Genomic DNA, 21,773 nt, shown 5'->3' with positions numbered 1-21,773 from the left:
CTAAGTAGATAATTTTTTTGGCATAAGTTTGTTCATTCATAATATCCTTTCATATTTTGAATAGCTTTTTAAAGATATAATTAACACACCATACAATTAAACCACTTATAATGTACAATTCAATGATTTTTAGTGTATTCACAGTATTGCATAACCATCACCACAATCCATCTCAGAACATTTTCATCCCCCCAAAGAAACCCCATATCCATTAGCAGTTTCTCTCCATTTTTCTGAGTCACCCTACTCCTAGCAATAGGCAACCACTAATCTACTGTCTATCTCTATAGATTTGCCCATCCTGGCAATTTTATATAAATGGGATTATCCAATATGTGGTCTTTTGTGACTGTCTTCTTTTATTTCACATAATGTTTTCAAGGTTCATCTCTGTTTTGGCATGTATCCAGTTAGTTAACATACAGATAGATCATTCATTTTTATGGCTGAATAATATTCCATTGCATGGCTATACCACATTTTGTTTATTAGTTCATCATTTGAAGGAGATTGGGGTTGTTTCTAGTTTTTGGCTATTATGAATAATGTTGTTATGAACGTTCATGTAAAAGTTTTGCCAGACTGTCTTTTAAAGCAGCTGCACCATTTTACATTCTCACCAGCAATGTGTGAGTGTTCCAATTTCTACACATCTTTAACACTTATTATCTTTTTTATTTTAATCATCCTAGTGGATGTGAAATGGTATCTCATTGTGGTTTTGATTCCCATTTCCCTAATGTCAATGATGCTGAGTATCTTTACATGTGCTTGTCGGTCATTTGTTTATCCTCTTTGGGGAAATGACTATTCAGATTCTTTGCACATCTTTATTTATTTATTATTTATTTTTTATTTATTTTATTTTTGAGAAAGAGAGAGACAGAGTGCAGGTGAGGGAGGGGCAGAGAGAGAGGGACACACAGAATCTGAAGCAGGCTCCAGGCTCTGAGCTGTCAGCACAGTACCCAACGCAGGGCTTGAACCCACAAACCATGAGATCATCACCTGAGCTGAAGTTGGATGCTTAACTGACTGAACCACCCAGGTACCCCACTTTGCCATTCTTCTAATTGAGCTTTTTGGTTTTTTTACTAATGAGTTACAAGAGTTCTTTATATATTCTAGATACATATTTTATCAGGTACATTATTTGCAAATATTTGCTCCTGTTCTGTGGGTCTTTTCACTTTCTTAATGCCCTTTGAGTCTTTTTACTAGTTTATTATCTGTAGGATGTATAGTGTTGTCTCCTTTTACATTCCTACTATTGATAATTTCTGTACTTGTTATTTTATCTTGATCAGTCTTATTAGAGATTTAATAATTTTACTAAGTGAGCCATACTTAGTTTTATTTTATTCTAACAATTCTTTAAAAAAATTTTTTTTAATGTTTATTTATTTTTGAGACAGAGAGAGACAGAGCATGAGTGGAGGAGGAGCAGAGAGAGAGAGGGAGACACAGAATCTGAAGTAGGCTCTAGGCTTTGAGCTGTCAACACAGATCCCCACGCGGGGCCCCAATGAGCTGCGAGACCATTACCTGAGCCTAAGTCAGACGCTTAACCGACTGAGCCATGCAGGCTTCCCTATTCTTCTTCTTCTTTTTTAAATGTTTGTTTGTTTTTGAGAGAGAGAGAGAGACAGAGCACAAGCGGGGGAGGGGCAGAGAGAGAGAAGAAGACAGAATCTGAAGCAGGCTCCAGGCTCTGAGCTGTCAGCACAGTGCCCCACGCAGGGCTTGAACTCACAAACCGTGAGATCATGACCCAAGCTGAAGTCGGACAACCAACAACTGAGCCACCCAGGTGCCCCAAGTTTTTATTCTAAATGTCTGTTTATGTCTGCTTTATCTTTCACTGATTTCTGCTCATTTATTATGATTCATATATTATTTACATTTATTTACTATACCAATTAATTCAATAATACCAATTATATTGAATTATTATTCATTTATTATTATTTACATGTTTTTTATTCCTAATCATTTATTATACATTCTTTTTAGTATCTTGGATTTAAGCTCTTGAGATTAAAGTTTTAGACCAGTAATTTTTAACCTATCTCCTAAATGCATGCATTTAAACTATAAATTTCCTTCCAAGCATTGCTTTAGTGACATCACCATTTTAGATGTGCTTTCATTATTTCTCATTTTAATATTTTCTAATTTCCACTGAGAATTCTTCATTGACATGTGAATCATTTAGAATTGGTTCCAGTTTTTGGCTTCAGTTTTCAATGTGATTCCATTGTGGCCTAAGAACATAGTCTGCATGATTTCAATTTTTGAAAATATTTTAAACTTGCTTTCTGCTAACATATGGTCTATTTTGGTAAATGTGTCATGTACTTTTGAATATATATTCTGTTGTTGGGAGTGGTGCTCTACATAGATCAGTCAGATTGAGTTGTTTCATAATGTTGTTTAAATCTCTTATATCTATATTTTATATCTTTACTGATTTTTTTGTCTGACTTTTAATGAGATATTGAGATATGTACATCAAAATCTTTGGCAATGACTGGTTTTTGTGTATTTCTCCATTTAGTTCTGATATTTTGGTTTTACGTATCTGAAGTTATTATTGGCTGCTAGTAGGATTGTAAGGGTTTGTTTTTTTTTTATTGAATGAAACTTTTGTCATTATGACATCTTCATCTTTAGTAATTTTTTTGGTAAAATTTTTAACTTTTTAATTCATTTTTGAGAGACAGAGTGCGAGTGGGGGAGGGACAGAGAGAGAAGCAGACACCGAATCTGACATCTCTAAGCTGTCAGCACAGAGCCCAATGGGGGGCTTGAACCCACAAACCATGAGATCATGACCTGAGCTGATGTCCAACACTCAACTGACTGAGCCACCCAGGTGCCCCTTTAGTAATACTCCTTAAAGTCAAATTTATGTCTTAGTAATACAATCACAGAACATTTTGGGTGGATAGTGTTTACATGGTATATATTTTATATATACATACATATATATATATATATATATATATATATATATATATATATATATATATAAAACACACACATACACACACACACACACACACACACACACACACACACACACACACACATATTTGTTTATTTATTTTGAGAAAGAGCGTGAATGGAGGAGAGAGAGAATCCCAAGCAGGCTCCACTCTGTCAGTGCAGACCCTCATGTGGGGCTGGATCTCACCAGCCAAAATTAAGAGTGCAATGTTTAACTTACTGAGCCACCCAGGAACCCCTACATGGTATATCTTTTTAATCCTTTCAAATTATCTGTGCCTTTTTGTCTCTTGAGTCAAATCTGAAAATCTTTTTAATTGAAGCATTTAGTTCATTTACATTTAATGTGAGTACTATTATAGTTGGGTTTAAGTTCACAATCTTACTATGTATTTTATTCATTTTATTTTTCTATTTGTCCTATGTATTCTCTCTTCCTTTATTCCTTTTTTCCTTCATTACTTTGGATTATTCAAGTTTTTTATTATTGTTTTCTCTCTTCTATTAGGTTTTTAATTATACTTGTTTGTTTTCTTTTGGTTATTACCCAGGGCAATGGTTCTGAGACTTTAGTGCACATCAGAAACACCTAGAGGACTCTTCAAACATACAGTTTCTGGGCCCCACCTCTGAAGTTTATAATTTAGTAGGTCTGGGGGAGGAATTTTTACTTCTAAAAAATTCCCAGATGATGTTTATATTGCTTTATACTGCTACTTTGATAATACTTATACTTTGATAATCATTCCTTTAGATTACAACATGTATCCTTGGCTTGTTACAGCCTACCTTAAACTAGTATTTTTTTTTAACCACTGTCCAAAGAATAAAAACCTTACAATGGTTTATGTCCATTTACCTTTTTCCTACAATTTATGCAGCTGTTTTTTTTTTTTACTTTACTTCTGCATATAAACTCCACATTTTATTTTTGCTGCTTCGAAACTCAATTTAAAAAATTTAATCACATATTTATCTTTTCAGCTGCTCTTTTTTTCCTGAGGACCCACGTTTCCATTTGAGTTAATTTTCCTTTATCTAAAAATAACTACCTTTAATATTTTTTATGGTGTGGGTCTGCTGCTGATGAATTCTCTCAGCTTTTGTCTGAATAAGTATTTATTTTATCATGATTTCCAAAGGATATTTTAATTAGGTATACAACAGATACTTTTTTTTTGTAGCATTTTAAACGTCTATTCTTTTTTCGCTTCCATAATTTCAATCAGAAAATCAGTCATCTGTCTTATTGTTCCTTTTTTAGAAAGTAATGTGTCTTGTTTTCTCTTGCTGCTTTGAAGATTTTATGTTTGTCTTTCAGCATTTCAGCTGTAATGTTTTTAACTGTGGCTTCCTTTGTATATATCCTCCCTGTGTATTGGGGTTCACTGAGCTATAATGTTTGGGCTGATAAGAGTCATCAGTTCGGGGACTTTCATGACTATTATCTCTTCAAATATTGCTTCTGCTCCATTCTCTTTCATTCTTACCCTTCTAGGACTCTAATTAAACATACATTTGAGGGGCGCCTGGGTGGCGCAGTCGGTTAAGTGTCCGACTTCAGCCAGGTCACGATCTCGCGGTCCGTGAGTTCGAGCCCCGCGTCAGGCTCTGGGCTGATGGCTCGGAGCCTGGAGCCTGTTTCCGATTCTGTGTTTCCCTCTCTCTCTGCCCCTCCCCCGTTCATGCTCTGTCTCTCTCTGTCCCAAAAATAAAATTAAAAACGTTGAAAAAAAAAAAAAATAAACATACATTTGATTACTTCACTATATTCTTTTACTCCATTTAATTCATCCCATTCTTTTTGTCTCTGTGCCTCATTTTCAGATATTTTCTATTTTCCTGTCTTAAAGTTCACTGTTTTTTGCTCAGTCTAAGCTCTTAAAACTACCCAGTGAATTCTCAATTTTAGCTGTTGTATTTTTAAGTTCTATAATGCATATTTTTATAGATTCCAATCTGTCAAAATTATGCATCACTTTATCCAATTTTCCCATCTTTTCCTCTTTTACTGTGTATGTGTGCATATGTGCATGATATGTATATACATATGTACATAGTAATTATTTTAAAGTCCTTGTCTGCTAATTCTAACATCTGGATCATCTATGGGTCTGCTTTTACTATCTGCTTTTTCTCTCATCACTCATACTTTCCCACATCTTCTCAAGTCTTATAGTTTATTATATGCTATGTTTTGGTGTATAAAAGAACCAATGGGACTGATAATGTTGTTATTTCCCCCCCCCCCCCATAAAGGTTCTCCCTTTATTCTGTTAGATGTATAATTTGAAGGGCTAGTCATCTTAATCCCATCAGGAATGGAATTAGATTGGGGCTGGATTCTGGTTTTAGTTAGACTCAGTTTGCCTCTTTGTCCTTTTTCTTCAGGTGTGGCTCACCTGGACTTCTGATTGACAACTTGGCAAGTCTCTCTCCTTCACCCCTTAAACACTATGGGAGAATCATAGTGTTTATGATTTTAGAGATTTTAATTTAGCTCATTAGCCTCCTACTTCAATGCAGCTTCAAAATCTGGCAAATGTCTTGAGAGGGAGAACTAGCCAAGTATTTCATGCTAGCTTTCTGTCTCTGGTAGGATTTTGTCTCTTAATCATTGTGGACAGAGTTAACTCTGCCCTTCCAATCCAGTTTCCTTTGTGAGTGTGGCCTCCTGAGGTTTTTGACTGATAGCCTGGCTTTTCTCTTTCTCTTCATCCCTGGCATTCTGTCCTTCAAAGGTTTTGAGCTTAGTCCCCCACAACATCAAGTTCAATATCTGGCGAAAACTTGAGGGAGAGATCTGTCATGTTTGACACAGTCCCTGTTTCCAGAAGGAATTTACCTCCTAAGCACCAAAAAATTGAAGATTTTTCTGGGCCAGTTCTCTAGGCTCTTTTATACTCTAACGTTCAGCAAATATCCATGGTATATTTCCAACTTCTTTAGATTCAAATCTGGTATGTTTGCACCCAAGGTCTTCAAAAACTCACCTGGCTTCTCTTTGTCCCAGTAGAGTCTCTGTGCCAAAAACAGAGTCAATATGACCAGAATTGGTAAATTATTTAAGGAATAAAACATCCAGGGATTGTCAGCTCACTCATGAGAGCTCTTCCTTTTCTAGAAATTTAGTTCATCTAGGCTTTGTTGTGTCCATGACTTTCCAATGACTTTACACATATAACTTCATAATTTATCTGTTTCAGTGGACGCCTCATCTTTCTACTAAATCCTACCTAAAGTAGAAGTCTCGATAGTTACTTGAGAAGTACCACACATAATGTATTCTGATATTTTCTACTCTATTTCATTAAAAAATGGGGGCATCTGGATTGCTCAGTTGGTTAAGCATCTGACTCTTGGTCTCAGTTCAGGTCATGATCTCATGGTACGTGAGTTCAAGCATTGCATCAGGCTCTGCTCTGACGGTGCAGAGCCTGCTTGGGATTCTCTCTCCCCTCTCTCACTGCTCCTACCCTGTTCACACACACACACACACACACACACACACACACACACACACACACACACACTCTCTCTTGAATTAAATAAACTTTTAAAAAATTTAAAAAATAAAAACAAACTTCTGGTCACAATTCGCTACTAATCAATGTCAGGATCCACTAATGAATCACAGCTTCCATCCTGAGAAAAGCTGGTCTAACAAGTGTCTGGGAAAAACCAAGGTGTCTGGCTGTTTGGAAGAGGAGGTTCATGAAAGGGATATGGATTAAATGAACCTAATCCTCTTAGTATTTACAAATTCTTGAAGTATGGAATTCTACCTGTATTTTTTCCTTGAGTCTGACAAAGTCAGACTCAACTTCTCACTGAAAGGCTTGGCAAATTTAATTTTGTTCTACCCCTTCTCTCTTTTTCCTCAATCAAAATCAAATTTTTATGATTTGTCTTAGTCATTAGTATTATAATCCCATTAATCCAAAGTTTCTATTATTTTGTCCACAGAGATATGGCAATTTCTTTTTAAAAAAACCGACTCTCCAAACTACCCCCTTAAACTTGGGATTTTCCCGCTGTATTGTTAGTTCTTTTCCTTTAAGTTATACTAACTACCTCAGTATTTGTTTGTGAACGGGTTTTCAACTACCAAGGACCAAAAGAAGCATGTGTTGAAGCAAAACTTGACACATTGCTCTGCTGCGTCAGTGTGTGTATACATCATAATCAGAAAATAAAACAACTTGCACCCTGAGAGAAACAAAACAAGGAAACAAAAACAGGGTCACTGTGTCTAGTTCACTGTCCCCAAATAAAAGAATCCTTAAGTTTTGTTTATAAGTATTGACTCCCTCATAAACACAATTTTATCAACTTTTACAATGTTGATTTGTGATAACCTTTGTAGCTGTGACAGCCATTTGAGAAAATTGCTCTTTTCTATCATGAGCGGACTAACTACAAGCTAATAGTATTGATAATTTTGTGGGGTTGTTCCTAACATTTTAAAAAATATTTTTATTTACTTATTTTAGAGAGAGAGAGCGTGAGCAGGGGAGGGGCACAGAAAGACACACAGAATCTAAAGCAGGCTTCAAGCTCGGAGCTGTCAGCACAGAGCCCAATGTGGTACTCAAAATCACGAACCATGAGATCATGACCTGAGCCAAAGTCGGACGCTTAACCAACTGAGCCACTCTGGCGCCCGCCCCCAACTCTTGTATTTTTTATCTGGCGAACCAGTCCTTTTATACTTGGGAGTTTCTTACAAAAGTTTCTTAAAAGTAAACTTTTCCTTAATAAGTGCTTTGCCTCTGAGTATCTCCTTGACAATTCTATAGATTCTACCAAGATTTTATGTATTTATCTACCAGGGGTAAGTATTCGCCAGCCAGAACCAAGTAAACTGTAACTTAACGGCTCTTTGAGTTATAACTTTTTCCAGTCCTAGGGTGAATCTTCTGTGTAAATAGGGTTTTAATTTAGTTGATTCTATTTCTTTTTTATAACTGTTTGGTTTTTTGTTTCCTGGTTAAGTCTGGTTTTCATGCTAGTTCTGATTTGTACACAACCACTATTTCTCTTTTGGCGGCAGCAATGTTGGTAATACAGTTTTTAATGGTCTGTCTGGTCCTTATGAGGTAACATATGACAGTGTATTTGATTGTATTTTACGTTTGTCTTAAGCATTCTGTTAGCTCCTGTCATTGAGATACATCTTTCTTTGCCTTTAGGTCTTGAGAGCTTGATTTAGTCAAACTGATGACTGGTTTCACTAGTAAGTTGGAAAGTTGCTCATATTACTCCCCATAGTACTCATTTATTTCATTGCTGCCTTACCACTGGTGAAACCCTCTATGCTGTTCTCATGTTGTGTGCCACTCTGATTCAAATCAAAATAAAAATATTTTCGTGCCCACCGGAGTGAAGAGCAGATATTGGAAATCTGGAGCTGCATCAGCCAGTGAGATTTTGTACTTGGATTACATTTGATCCATCTGTGGCTGATGTTATAAAACCAAGCTGTTGGTTCTTTTAGTGTATTTTTTTAAAAGCCTTCTTTCCTCCTCAAAAAGGAAGGTACAGCTTTCTACAATAGTCTATTTACAATTATAAACTTTCTCTGTCCCTTGGGATACTATTAGAGACTAACAGGCCATAAGAGCTGTCAATTGAACACACTATATAAGGATATCTAATTCCAACAGACAAATTTACCATGAGAGAGGACAAAATATACACAATGAATAAAATTTGAAATTGTTTTTAAACGGTTTTAGAGCAAAGGGTAGAGACTTTGTGTTTTGCTTGAATGGTACAAGCGTTCTACAAAAAGCCTGAATTTGTGATGGAGAGAGAATGATTGCTTTTGACTTGCTTAGAGCTTAATGATCCCTGCAAGAAATCTAAAAAGTTCTGGGTGCATAACTTTTACTTTCTCTCCTCTCAAAAGAAAATAGGAAAGCATAAATAAATGAATAATCCAGGTAAAGATGTACAAAAGAGCTTTGTGCCCCAAAATAAGGTGTTAATAAATCTAAAGTTGTGCTTCTAGCTCAACCCACAATCTGACTGGAAAATTACTACAAAAATAGCCTTGTTTACAAGTTGACAAGATAAGTAATGAGATGCAAATTGACAGCAGAGAGAAAAATAGAAAGAAAACTTCAGTACCTTTAAACAAAACTTGAAGACTTCCTAAATATTTAGTATGAAAAACAGAAAAATTTAAGTAATCATGTTCCTAATGAGCATGCAGTTGGACAAATTAGACTGGTTTAATAATGCTGTTTTAGATGTCTCCTTTCTGATTTAATTACAGTGAGAATTAAAATGTTGTATACTCTTCTAACTTATGCAAGACAGGTTTGTTTTCTCATGGAAAGCCTAAATAATTATACTTTATAGATACTTTTCTAATTCCTAAATGAATATTAAACTGAGTTACTTATTTAATTAGTAATCTTTGGATATAAATTATATCTAAGCAAGTCATTTGTACAGAACAAAATAAATACTAGGTCAACAAACATAGTTTTTACATACACTTGCCTTTTATTTTTATATATTTTAAGTGACCATTAATTAGTAGGTTGAAAAGATATATATGAAAAACTGATGTATGTTGGTATACATGTTCTTTTTTGAAAGAAATGTTTCAAATTGCCTGTAACCTTCTTTAGTCACTTAATCATATCTTTTATCCTCTGATAACTTTTTTTGATATGGCATTTCGCAAATTCAGAATAATAAACTATTACTATGTCTTCTATATAAAATTTTCTTTGGGGTTTCCCAAACAGTTGCAAGACAGCTCCAAAGTTTTGTTAATTTATCCTATAAAAGGAGGAATACTAAAAATCATTAGATATGTTTGGTATACTGCAGATTTTTATTAGCTCAAAACTATTGCAAAAGTCATCCTGCTTATTGAGTCCTACATATGAAAAGAACTTGCACAGCAGTTCAGAGGAGCTTAAACTAAGTTAATTACATTTAAGTAAATGTATTACTATAAATATAAAATAAAGATATTTTTAGCAATTGTGTAACTTTCAGGTTGGCCAGAAGCATACTCATGTCTCTATACAAAGATTGGCACAGTAACTATTTTTTAAACTTTATTTATTTATTTTTAAAGTTTATTTGAGAGAGAGAGAGAGAGAGGGAGAGAGAGAGAGAGAGAGAGAGAGAGAGAGAATTTTAAGCAGAGTCTGTGCTGTCAGCATGGAGACCTACGTGAGGCTCAATCTCATGAACCATGAGATCATGACCTGAGCCTAAATCAAGAGTCAGATGCATTAACTAACTGAGCCACCCAGGCACCCCCCAAATTGATTTTTTTAAAGGAATATTTTATTTGCAGTTGACAATCCTAAAAATATTTTGAGATAAAAGAACCTGGAGACTTTTTAATGCCTACTCAATCCATAAATTATCCTCTCAGGATAATAATTGACTAAATCCTTATAAAATGATTATGTGTCACTTCAGAAAAAAGATTCTACTCCCCACTATTCTAGTATTGTTGGCCTTTACAAAATTAACCTAAGCCATTGAGCCCTGTCATCCACGGACAGTTTCTGCTTTTTCATCAAGTCCCCATGATAAGATACAGAGCAAAAACGGAGTCTTCTGGAACAAACATGAAAAGAATGAAAGCCTCAGTAAACACCTTACCATACTCGTAATTGTTGACTCTATAGGGAGCGGACTCATGGAAACAGATTTTTCAGTGTAAACTGGTATCAGCATGACAAAAAGATACCTGTCAGACTATCAAAAGATAGAGTCAGGATTTCTAGGATTCTTTAAATCCAGAAGCAAATGACTTCAAGAAATTGAGTGCTTCACCTCAAATCAGAATAACAAGAATTTATCACCTAGGACTAAATGAGTTAATTCTGTGAATGCTTTCTTTCTAAGGGACATACATTATTTTGATCTATCTATTGGCTACACTTATATAAACTGGTAGAAACATTCCTTAAATGGTATTATGTTCCAACTGACCCTTCAGAATTACAGAAAAAAAAAATATTTGGAAATACTTAACGGAATTTATAAGTAAGAGACTGGCAGGAAAACAAAAATAATGATTCTGGAGAAAATCATGTATCAATGTACCACAAAATGGTAAAAATTATTAAATATTATACAAAATGCCTTTACGAAGTTTCCTTCCTTTTCATAGCCATGTAGCTATTTAGCATAAGTTCAATCAAAACCTGTTCTCCTTACTACCAAGCAGTAATTTAAAAATTGCTTTACTGTCTGTGGCTATGCCTCAAATCCCATTAAAGTAGGTATGGCAAGCCCATTACTAAACAAGTTCCAAGCAACTTGACTGAGGTGAACTGAATGGCTCTTGGCTTCGGATTTCAGTATAAGAGCTTATGGGAGCAGTATCTTACATATAAAGGAATGACAGCCTTAAAGACTTTACAAAGTCTCCAAAGTTAATCCCTAAATTGTGGTATCACATGTCTCTAGTTTCACTAACCAGATTATAAAAAGGTCTCTGTGCATTAAGCATCACCTTTTGTCACATCCATATAATAAAACTGACCAAATAACACAAAATATCAAAGTAATGATACTGTATCATAAAATCAGTAGACAAATTTATGTGGTCAGAGCCATGCTTTAGGAGGAAATTTGGAGGCAAAATTTACATCTTAACCAGATTGGTAAGCAATGCACATCACATATCAGAGTAGAAAACAAAATGAAACAACAGTGTAAAGGGTCAACACAACATGTCTAAGTTGTGTAAACCTTTCACATTCCAAAGAAAGGTTTGGTCTTTACTCAACTCCCAGGAGATGACCTCTAAGGCCTTGGAATATCCTGCCTGATGATGTTTTTGTTTACCTAGGGACCGCAGGCCTCCCAGATAGTTCATGCTAACAATGTGATTTATGGTCCACTATGGCCTTAGGCCATGCAGTATCAGCTTGACCTACAGAGGGGCTGGAGACTGAAGGTTGGCCATATGAGCAGTCAGCCATGCTTGTGTGATCAGTCCATACTGAAAAACCTGAACACCAAGGCTTGGAGGAGCTTCCTTGCTTGGCAATATTGCAAGCATATCACCACACATCATTTCGAGGAGAATTAAGTGCTTGTCTGCATGATTTCACTGGAAGAGGACAACTGGAAGCTCATGCCTGGTGTTTCCTAGACTTTGTCCAATGTCCCCTTTCCAGTTGCTTATTTAAATCTGTATTCTCTTGCTGTAATAAACCAAAACTGTGAGTACAACAGCTTTTCTAAGTTCTGTGTGTTGTTTTAGTGAAATCATTGAACACAAAGGTGGTCTTGGGGAATCCCTGCAAACTTACTTTGCAACCTTGAGATAAAGTAACATCAGCAAACAATCACCCTGTCTAGTTCTTGCTCCTCAAGTAAATGAAATCTTGAGTCTTTCTTGTAAGTTACTCTCTAATTAAAACAACTATATCTCTGATTTTGGAAATGTCTGAAGATATGCGATGACCTTTTTGGATACGGCAATTATGTGAAAAAAGTGCTGTTTTCCACCTTAAAGACAGTGCATACAAACTTGGTGACCTTGGTAAGTTTGCAGGTATCTTTTTTCCTCTAAATGCTTGTCATATTTTTAATTTGTTAAGGCTGTCCTTCTAAAGCTTGGACTCCCTTGTAGATCTTCTTTGCATATGAACTCCTTTTCTTTTCTAAATGCTTTAGTCTCTAAGTGGCTTATGTTTTATTTCAGCAGCTGGAAGTTTGAATCAATAGCATTTTAGTAGACTCGTTAAGAGAAACTCTACTTTTTCTGGAACATTCATAGGAATGTTAGGAAGTTGCTCTGAGAATTTGAAATCACAGGCAAATATCCTACCCAAATACCAAAGGCACAGCCTTCCATCTACTTGAAACCTATGCTATAAAAGAACAAAAAGAAAAGTACTTTATCTGAAAATTTAGCTCAGTGCTCATATCACATGAGAGAATCAAGATATGTATTAACTGATATAAATTCACAAGCAGATAAGTTATATACATAAAAATATAGAATAAGTTTTTAACATACCATTTAGTTTTGAGATTAAAGTAAAAGTAGAAATTCCATACCTAAAAATAACTTATTTTAACTCTGGTACTGAATTTCCCAGCTTTAAATTTGTTAGCTCAGTTTATTTTGGGAAAAGCAAAGATAATGATGCTTTTTATGTTGTGTTCAAGCATTCAATAGTTAAGATATTAATAGCATTATTCTCTCATATGTATTACACATTTTAGATTTGGCTGTCTCTGAAAAGATATTTTTAAGGTATTAAACATTTTTCTTTTGCTAGAAATTATAAACTATAAAACCAGAAATGTTCCATGGAATTCTCAGGAGTGTTTTTAAATTTAATTTTAAATGGGTTTCCTGTGTACCAATATGATTTATGTTTTAAATAACACATTTGTAAAGTTGAAAGGACCTACAGTGAAAAAAAGTGAAATACTTTCCAGTTCAGCAAGAAGATTCTGGACAACTGCTCTGTAAACATCAATCTTATATTTCAGACAAGAAATGATTCACATTCTGTACTAGTTCAGTAATAGATTTTTCTAAGAAATACAAGTCAATGTACATTTAACTTCAAAGAAAACTAACCAAAAAAATACCTTTCAATGATTTCTGAACTTATCCTAAAATTTACTTAATCAGGCCAACTAAAATTAGGTCAACAGTGTATTATTTTAACTATGACTAGAAGGTCTATTCATTTTACAATCTTCCTTTTAAGATCTCTTTATTTAAGCAACTTTAATAATTTGTAATGAATAAACTTTTACAAGTAGGTAGAATCCCATTATAATGAACATCATTCCAGTGTTCACTTCCCTATGGCATTTCTCCCTATGTTCTAACCATAACCCAGAGCTGATATGGCTACAAAGAAATACATTGAAGAGGATATCAAAAGTCACAGAAATACAGCCTCTTAGTAGTACTTTATTTAATGAAGCTATTTTCCAGGTAAGGTTTCTTTTTTTTTAATTTTTTAGTGTTTATTTATTTTGAGGGAGAGAGAGAGACAGAGTGCAAGCAGGGGAAGGGCAGAGAGAGACAGAGAGAGAGACAGACAGACAGAATCTGAAGCAGGCTCCAGGCTCTGAGCTGTCGGCGTAGAGCCTGATGTGGGACTCAAACTCACAAACCGTGAGATCATCACCTGAGCCGAAGTTGGATGCTTAACCGACCGAGCCACCCAGGCGCCCCTCCAGGTAAGGTATTTATATATTTCACCCACTCACTCATTTAAAAATATTCTATCAGGTCTAACGCTCAGTAAAATGACATAACTTTAAAGAGCACCACATTGATAGTATATCAATTTTTAATTTTTTCAGTGCTGTTGTATGTTGATGTTCAGATTTGACATGCACACAGTTTTTCTCTCATAAATCTCATATCTTTATGAATTTAAAAACTACCCAGAGGTGCCTGGGTGGCTCAGTTGGCTAAGTGTCCGACTCTTGATTTCAGTTCAGGTCATGATCTCATGGCTCTGCGTTGGGCATGGAACCTGCTTGGGATTCTCTCTCCCCCTCTTCCTCTGTCCCTCTCCCACATGTACATGCACACCCTATCTCTCAAAAAAATTTTAAAAGTTAAAAATTAAAAAAAAATTGAAATTAAAATTACACACACACACACACATGCACACACAAAACAAAATGTCTTAAGCACCTGCAGAACAAATTTCTTTCCTACCCATAGGACCCATGCTTTGCTAGACTGCACAGAAGCAGTGACTAGATAGAAACAATGGATGAAGAATAATGAGGTCATTTGTTAAGGGATTCACTTTGAATATATTTATTTGGGCCCACATTAGAAAAGTGACATTTCTCTAATATAGGTTGGTTAGTATTTGAAAAGAGTGTTCTATAGGCCAGTAAATGTAATGGTGTTAAAACAGGACATCTATCTGTAAAATATAGAAAACACATCTGTAATAGTATTTCTGGGATAAATAGTAGATTGCCACAAACCATAAGGGATATTTGGGAGTATTCCTAATTTAAACTGGCTATCTTTCCTCCACATCTTTCAAATACATTCCTTTTAAAGATTTATTAAGAGCCAACTTCTTCTTCCTTAAATAACATTTAGGACTACATTTTAAATTATTATCCAGTACTCACAGAGTTTCACAAAAATATTGACGACCTTCTCTGCGTGTGATGTACCCTGATATTTTCAATGCTATTCTAATATCATTTAAAAAGTGTTCATAGTGACCCACTAAATGGATTTCACAATCCATTAGTAGGATAGGACCTGCAGTTTGAAAAACACTGACTTGGTCCAACCTATGGGGAAGCTGAAGTGTGAAGGAATTGAGTGGCTTAAATTCATAAGAAAAGTGAGTGGTAATCATTTGCATAATTCTGTGCAAGTCAAAAACTATTACTTTTCTGTTTTAGTCTCAGTCATTATTGCTTGATTTTTTTTTACCTTCTTTATTCTCTACTCCCTTATTTTACTTCAGTGTTTCATACCTATTTTTTCTACTCGTGTCTTGATACATGGTTATGTAGACAATACATCTTTGAAATTTATATTAAGTGAACTAGTATCTTCAATCAACAAGAATTAAGAATCCTAGTCCAATACTGCCATGAGGTGAAAAAGCAAATGAAAGCTATATATATCAAGAAAAAAAATGAAGAAATACAAATAGGCCAACTTTATCTATCAATAGATGAGAAATTTAGTAGACAAATATTTAAGCATCTTCTCTGGGATGGTCATTATACCTCTATGTCAACTATTGTTTTCTTCCTTCTGTTATACTTCTGTACAGTCTCCTCTATCAGACTTTAAGCAACGTGAAGAGAGAATTCATGTATAATGTGTCTTTGAATCTCCCATAGCATCTAGCACAGTATCCTGGAGATCAACAAATACTTGAGCAGAGATCAGTAACTACTTCCTGAATGAACATGTCCAACACACCAATACACAAATAAAGAACTACCTTTGTTCTCTAATCTCTGCCTCTTAGCATTATAAAATCAAAGAAAGCATGATTCTGAGTGCCTGTTGTCTGTACACCCAAACAAACAACAAAAGACTGGAATATTTTAACCAATGGTTATGTAAAACTTGGTCACATATCCTTGAAAGATGAAACAGCAGCACAATTGAACTGGTGTCTAAAACAGCAGTACCTGACCCATTATGCTTACTCTGATGAGACCATCAAAGAAGGTTAACCAAGTTTCATGACAAGCAATTATCAAATATTTATTGAGAGGTCTACTTATGGGCTAGGTATTGTGCCAAGTGCTGGGCTACAGTGGTAAGCAAGGCAGGATCATGCCCTTAGGGAGATTTCAGTCTATGGGAAAGACAAACAAATAAACGATAACAAGAAAGTATACTAAGTGCAAACAAAGGAGAAATACCAAGAAGAGGCAGCTGAGCCAGATTTGGGAGAAGGCGGGGGGGGGGGGGGGGGGGGGGGGGGGGCGGTATTAAGGGGAGATTTAAAGAGAGCTTCCTAGAGGAAGCAGTAAATTGAGACCTGAAGAATGAGGTAAGGCTAGACAAGCAATATCTATGCAGGAAAAATCTAGGCAGAGAGTACGATGGATAAATTCACCCTTATTTTAAAAGATTATTCCAGAAAAATGATTATGTCACAGAACTTTTTATCTTTAAAAAATTTTTCAAATTTTATTTAAATCCAGGTTGGTTAACATATAGTGTAATAATGATTTCAGGAGTAGAATTCAGTGATTCATCACTTACGTATCTTTTTTGACAGCTAACTCATAATTCCCAACGTTCCTCCTCCAAGCACATTGGATTCAGTTTCCCAACACTGCGGACTGCTGAACTGGTCATTAACAAGACCTATATTGTCACAAAACTGCTTTAGAGCATTAAGTAACAATTTGCTTCTCTATTATTTTCTGCTGAAACTATCAAAGCACATAGGTACACAATGAACCATACATACATAGTAAAAAAATAAACTTCTTCATAGTAAAAGATAAACTTCTATTTCTTTAAAAAATAAACCCCTGAATTGGGGTGTGCTAATTTATAGTTCTAATAATTGCCTATGGCATCTAGCAGGATCTTGCACCAAATGAGAATTCAATGACTCTATCCCAATAAGGAGAACACTCCCAAAAATTCTACCAGGAAAAAAAAAATCCACCTGATTCTTCAAATGATTCACAACTACAATTAAAAAAAAAAAAAAAACAAAACAAAACAAAAACCTCTGACCTAGACAATATTTTAAAACTTTAAACTTTACAATTTTGTTATGACTAATTCTCCTTACATAACAAAATATGAAAAAGGAATTAAAGAAGTTACATGAAAATAAGCATATAGATTGTGAAGAAAAAGGCTGAAGCATTGGCCAAGTATATTCAATTACCAAGAAGTAAATTTAGTTTTACATCAATGACAGCCAATATAATTTTATCTTCATTTCATCAAAAGGTGCCATGGAACCCATAATGAGTTTTTTTTCCCCCCCTCACAGATGCTATTATGCCGTAGAGAGTTTTGTCTTATTATACATCTGGGAGTCAGCTTAGTTATCTAAACTTCACATACAATTAAATGTTCTCAGTGCAGACAGCTTTAGTTACAGCTGAATAGAGTTCCAGGAAACCCCATTAGGAGTTTCACTATTTACTCTACACCAACAATGGCAGCTGGCACATTTTTGGCCACGGTGAGCAGTCCTTCCACTGTGCATAACCAACTAGACTTTCCCCCTTAGTTTGATTCTCACCACATTGCAATCAAATTTTAATTTAATTTTTTGATGTCCTGTTACAGATTAAGACTACTCCTTTATAGTTAAAAGTTGTAATTTTTTAGTTGTATTGTTATATTTTTTTAAATTTTTTTTTTTTTTTTTTTTACATTTTATTTATTTTTGATAGAGAGAGACAGAGCACAAGTGGGGGAGGGGCAGAGAGAGACGGAGACACAGAATCTGAAGCAGGCTCCAGGCTCGGAGCTGTCAGCACAGAGCCCAACGTGGGGCTCGAACTCACAAACTGCGAGATCATGACCTGAGCCAAGTCGGAAGTTTAACCGACTGAGCCACCCAGGCGCCCCTGTATAGTTGTATTTTTAAAGTAAAAAGTCTATATAAAAATCTCAAAAACAACTTTTTTTTTGAGAGAGAGAGAGAGAGAGAGAGAGAGAATGTGCACTAGTGTGCATGAGCAGCTGAAAAGCAAAGGGAGAGAGAGAGAATCTTAAGCAGGCCCCACCCTGGGGCTTGATGTCATGACCCTGAGATCATGACATGAGCCAAAATCAAGAGTTGGATGCTTAACTGACTGAGCCACCCAGGCATCCCTCAAAAACAACTTTTAAGTACACCACCACCACTAGCTAGCTCCCTATTTTAAGTATCTCCTTTTATCTTATACTGCTGAAAAATGAGCATGTCCCTTCAACCCCTCTATATTCAGCTAATACCCAATAAAAATGGCTAGGCTGCCAATGACCCATACAAGTACAGTTAACTCAAGATTCCAGGAACTATTTCCAGAATTAGAATATTCACAATACCTGCTGTTTTAAACACTCACTTTCTAGTTTCACAGTTTCATCGAAGTTGAGACCTGTCTTGGCTAGACAGTTCCAATTTCATTTTTTTCAATTTCTGATTAAATAAAAAACAAACAAACCTGTTTTTCACTTAAGTGAACAAAATCCACGATATCCTACCGAGTCTCTGCTAGGCAGAGCGCAGCTGCAGGGTTGCCATGGCAACTCTTGTACACTGGCCACAGATTGCCCTTGTCCAAGAAGGAAATCATTTGCTCCACCCCTGAGGAGTCAAAGGCTCTGGTAAGCCGCAGTCTGTGAGCAGGACACATTTCTAGTTCAGTAGCTGTGACGGAGCAACAAGAGACAATTCTTTAGTGCTTCTCCATAATGTCACCCAACAACCAAAACAGATTCCAAATCAAGTTGCCATGTGTGATTATGTATTTCTACACCATGGTAAGATTATATTCTTTACCCACTCTCACTAGAAACCTGAGCTAGGGAATAAGCCAGAACAATTTCCTCTCAGACACAGAAAAGAAGAAGAAGAAAAAAACCCAAGTAATTAGAATATTCCCACTTTTACAAAGAATACGTTTTGGCTCTCGCTTTCAGGCTTTAACACATGCAAACTCAGGTTGTCTGACAATTTTTGGTGGGGCAGGGCAGTCAGATTTAACATTTATTGAGTTTTTACTCAATGCCAACCCTCTGCTGGGTGGTTTCTATGACACGTTACTTCCATTTATTCCTCACAACAACGCTGTGAGTTAGGTAGCAATACAATCCCTACTTTACAAATAAGAAATGGAGGCCCTGAAAAGTTATTTGATTGTTCAAACTACTAAATGGTGGAGTCACAATTTGAACCCAAGTCTTCTAATTCTGAAATCTTATGGTTTTTCTTCTATGCTACATTGATTTTCCAAGAAAATTCTCAATTCTTAACTAAAATATTCAAGTGTTCCTAGAATGACTTTGTTTTTGTTTTACCAATACAGTTTCACAAGTGATGACTTCACTACTGATAATCTAAGTGTAGTCAGCCACTTTCCTAAGTGCATGGAAAACAAAGACACAGAAAGAGACAGGGCTGCATTACGGCCCTGGTGAGTTTTTTGCTAAGTTTAAACTACAGCACTCACATTCTCAAGGAGGAAAGGCAAAGTTGAAAAGTAGGTAAGGTGATGAAAATGAATTTAGATGAAGCACTCTGTGGAACGTCTCTGGGGCTGAAGAAGCTGCAGAGGGAGAGGGAATAAGAGTGGGTGAAGGACACATGCAGTATTTAAACCAGAGACAACCTTTCATCTCCATCATTAGTCACTTTCAAGGATAATTTCAAGTATCCATCTGCCCATTTTCAGTCATTTTTGCACTTCAGGTTTGGAAAGTTCTTCTAACTTAGCACCTCTGCTCTCAGTGAGAATGAATCAGTTTTCTTCTTCCCTCACCAGAGATCTACAATTACCACCTTCCCCCCGCCCCCGCCACACACACACACTTTTAGGGAATTTCTTAGGAGGACTGTCTTTAACATAATTGCTTTTCCTAGCTCCCCAAGATCTTGACCTGAAAATTCTTTCATACCTATAGCTTGATCATTCCCCCAGCTGTAGATAAATGTACCATCAATTCTGACCCTTTGGAATCACCATCTCTTAAACTGCTACCCTAGCTTCTGAGTTTCTCCTTTCTATTATGCCTTTTCTGTCAGTCTTCTATTTCTACTTCAGCTGATGACTTCAGTTCTCTAGTTGGCCCAAAGGATTTCAGTGAAAAAAACAAAAAAGTTCAAGAGTCATAATAGTTTCCATAGGTTTCTGGAAAGATAGGTCAACAAGTGTAAATTTATTATAAAGCATACATATACAAAGACATTGCTTATGACATCACTGACTTAAAAATATATAAAAAAAAGATCATATTTCTCTGAATTGTTACTGGTAATAAAACATCCAATTTCATTTTCCTGTACTTTCCTATAAAAGTGGGTCCTGGAAATTTACATTCTCAATTTATACTGATGAATATTATACATAATGCAAAGACTAAAACTCATCAAAAGTTTTAGTGATAAAGGAATAAGATAAATAGATCACTGGTGTTAAAAAGCAGCACTGGATTTGTAAAAGAGAATAGTAATTGCAGAAAACGGCTTCTGCAGTTAAGTTATTGACATCTAAAAATTAAGTAACCATGAGTTCCTATTTATAATTGTCACATAAAAACTTGGGCTAAAGGCTTCTTTATAGGGCTCTTCCATTTACAAAAAAGAAAAACATTTCATAGCTCATAAAATAAGATAGGGAAGAAGCACCAGGAAAGGTAAAAGACCTTTCCTTACTCTGTTCATTTTATATTGGTTCTTAAGGTTATAAGCCTACTAAATAAAAAAGTGGAATGGTACTTGTATCTCAAATTTCACTTAATTTTAAATACCATCAATCCAGTATAATTTCTTAGATTTAGCTTAAGAGGTCTGCAAAATGAGCAATGTGTCTAAAACATGGAGAGATTAGGTATTTCAGTCAGAGAAACAAAAACGCAGTCATTTATTATTTGGGACTCTTAGGAGGTTGTTACGCATTAATTTAAAAATATTACAACTTGACACTTTATAAGGACTAGAAACATAATTCAAAATTTCATAAGGTATATTAAATTAAAACCACTTTAGACAATTCAAGATCTCATTGACAAGAGTTCATGTAAGGTGATAGTTTTACTATTGTGTTATTACTGTTCCCACATGATATCATCTCTTCGCAATTTCATTTGAAGATTATGGACTCGTACTGGATGAAAGTTGCTGTTCTTCTGAAGAGAGTTAGTTAGCAAACATTTTCTGGGGCTATTTTTTATGTTCTTTGATCCTTTAGGGCTGCTATCTTCTCGCTGAATACCTGAAGCTTCACTCATCTTTGAGTTTTGAATTTTTTGCTGCAGTTTACGGACCTGGAGAGAAAAAAATCTAACATTTTAGTAAAAAAAGATATAAAAAATATACCCTAAAATGGATTGGATTGACGGTTTAAAGGTTACATGAAATTAAAAAGTTCATTAGGTCTTTACTGAATACCTATCATATGCCTAACACTATGCCAGTTAGGTAGAAATATAATGAATAAAACAAACCTTGCTCTCAAAAAGCTTATAGCTCTTATTAGTGAAAGAAAAGCATATATGTGACAAGTAGAGAATAATTCAGGCTGGGATAACTCTGAGTGGGACAAAAGGTGTT

The 21,773-nt window shown here is 35.4% G+C and overlaps 2 protein-coding genes across 8 annotated transcripts in view; both read right to left on the bottom strand.

Moving 5' to 3' along the window:
• The window catches only part of LOC122220247, a 95,999-nt gene extending 75,703 nt beyond the window's left edge, over positions 1 to 20,296 (bottom strand). For 2 of the 3 annotated variants that reach the window (XM_042939508.1, XM_042939510.1), the window contains exons 1-2: positions 19,675 to 20,296; positions 18,667 to 18,872 (exon numbers count right to left, since the gene is read on the bottom strand). The gene's annotated coding sequence lies outside the window, so the exon portion shown is untranslated. Of the gene's footprint in view, positions 1 to 18,666; positions 19,541 to 19,674 lie in introns of those variants that run through there. The other variant, XM_042939509.1, reaches the window with a different exon arrangement.
• A 764-nt stretch (positions 20,297 to 21,060) lies between these two features.
• Positions 21,061 to 21,773, bottom strand: part of CEP57L1 (centrosomal protein 57 like 1) — a 75,262-nt gene continuing 74,549 nt past the window's right edge. For all 5 annotated transcript variants that reach the window (XM_042939521.1, XM_042939524.1, XM_042939520.1 and 2 more), the window contains one exon: positions 21,061 to 21,487. In XM_042939521.1, coding sequence (XP_042795455.1) covers positions 21,269 to 21,487 — 219 coding nt within the window. In that variant the 3' untranslated portion in view covers positions 21,061 to 21,268. The remainder of the gene's footprint in view (positions 21,488 to 21,773) is intronic.

This window comes from Panthera leo, chromosome B2 (genome assembly GCF_018350215.1).
Source record: "Panthera leo isolate Ple1 chromosome B2, P.leo_Ple1_pat1.1, whole genome shotgun sequence".
NCBI lineage: Eukaryota > Metazoa > Chordata > Mammalia > Carnivora > Felidae > Panthera > Panthera leo.
Note: the sequence above shows the minus strand (reverse complement) of the source record. Positions and strands in the feature narration are given on the sequence as shown.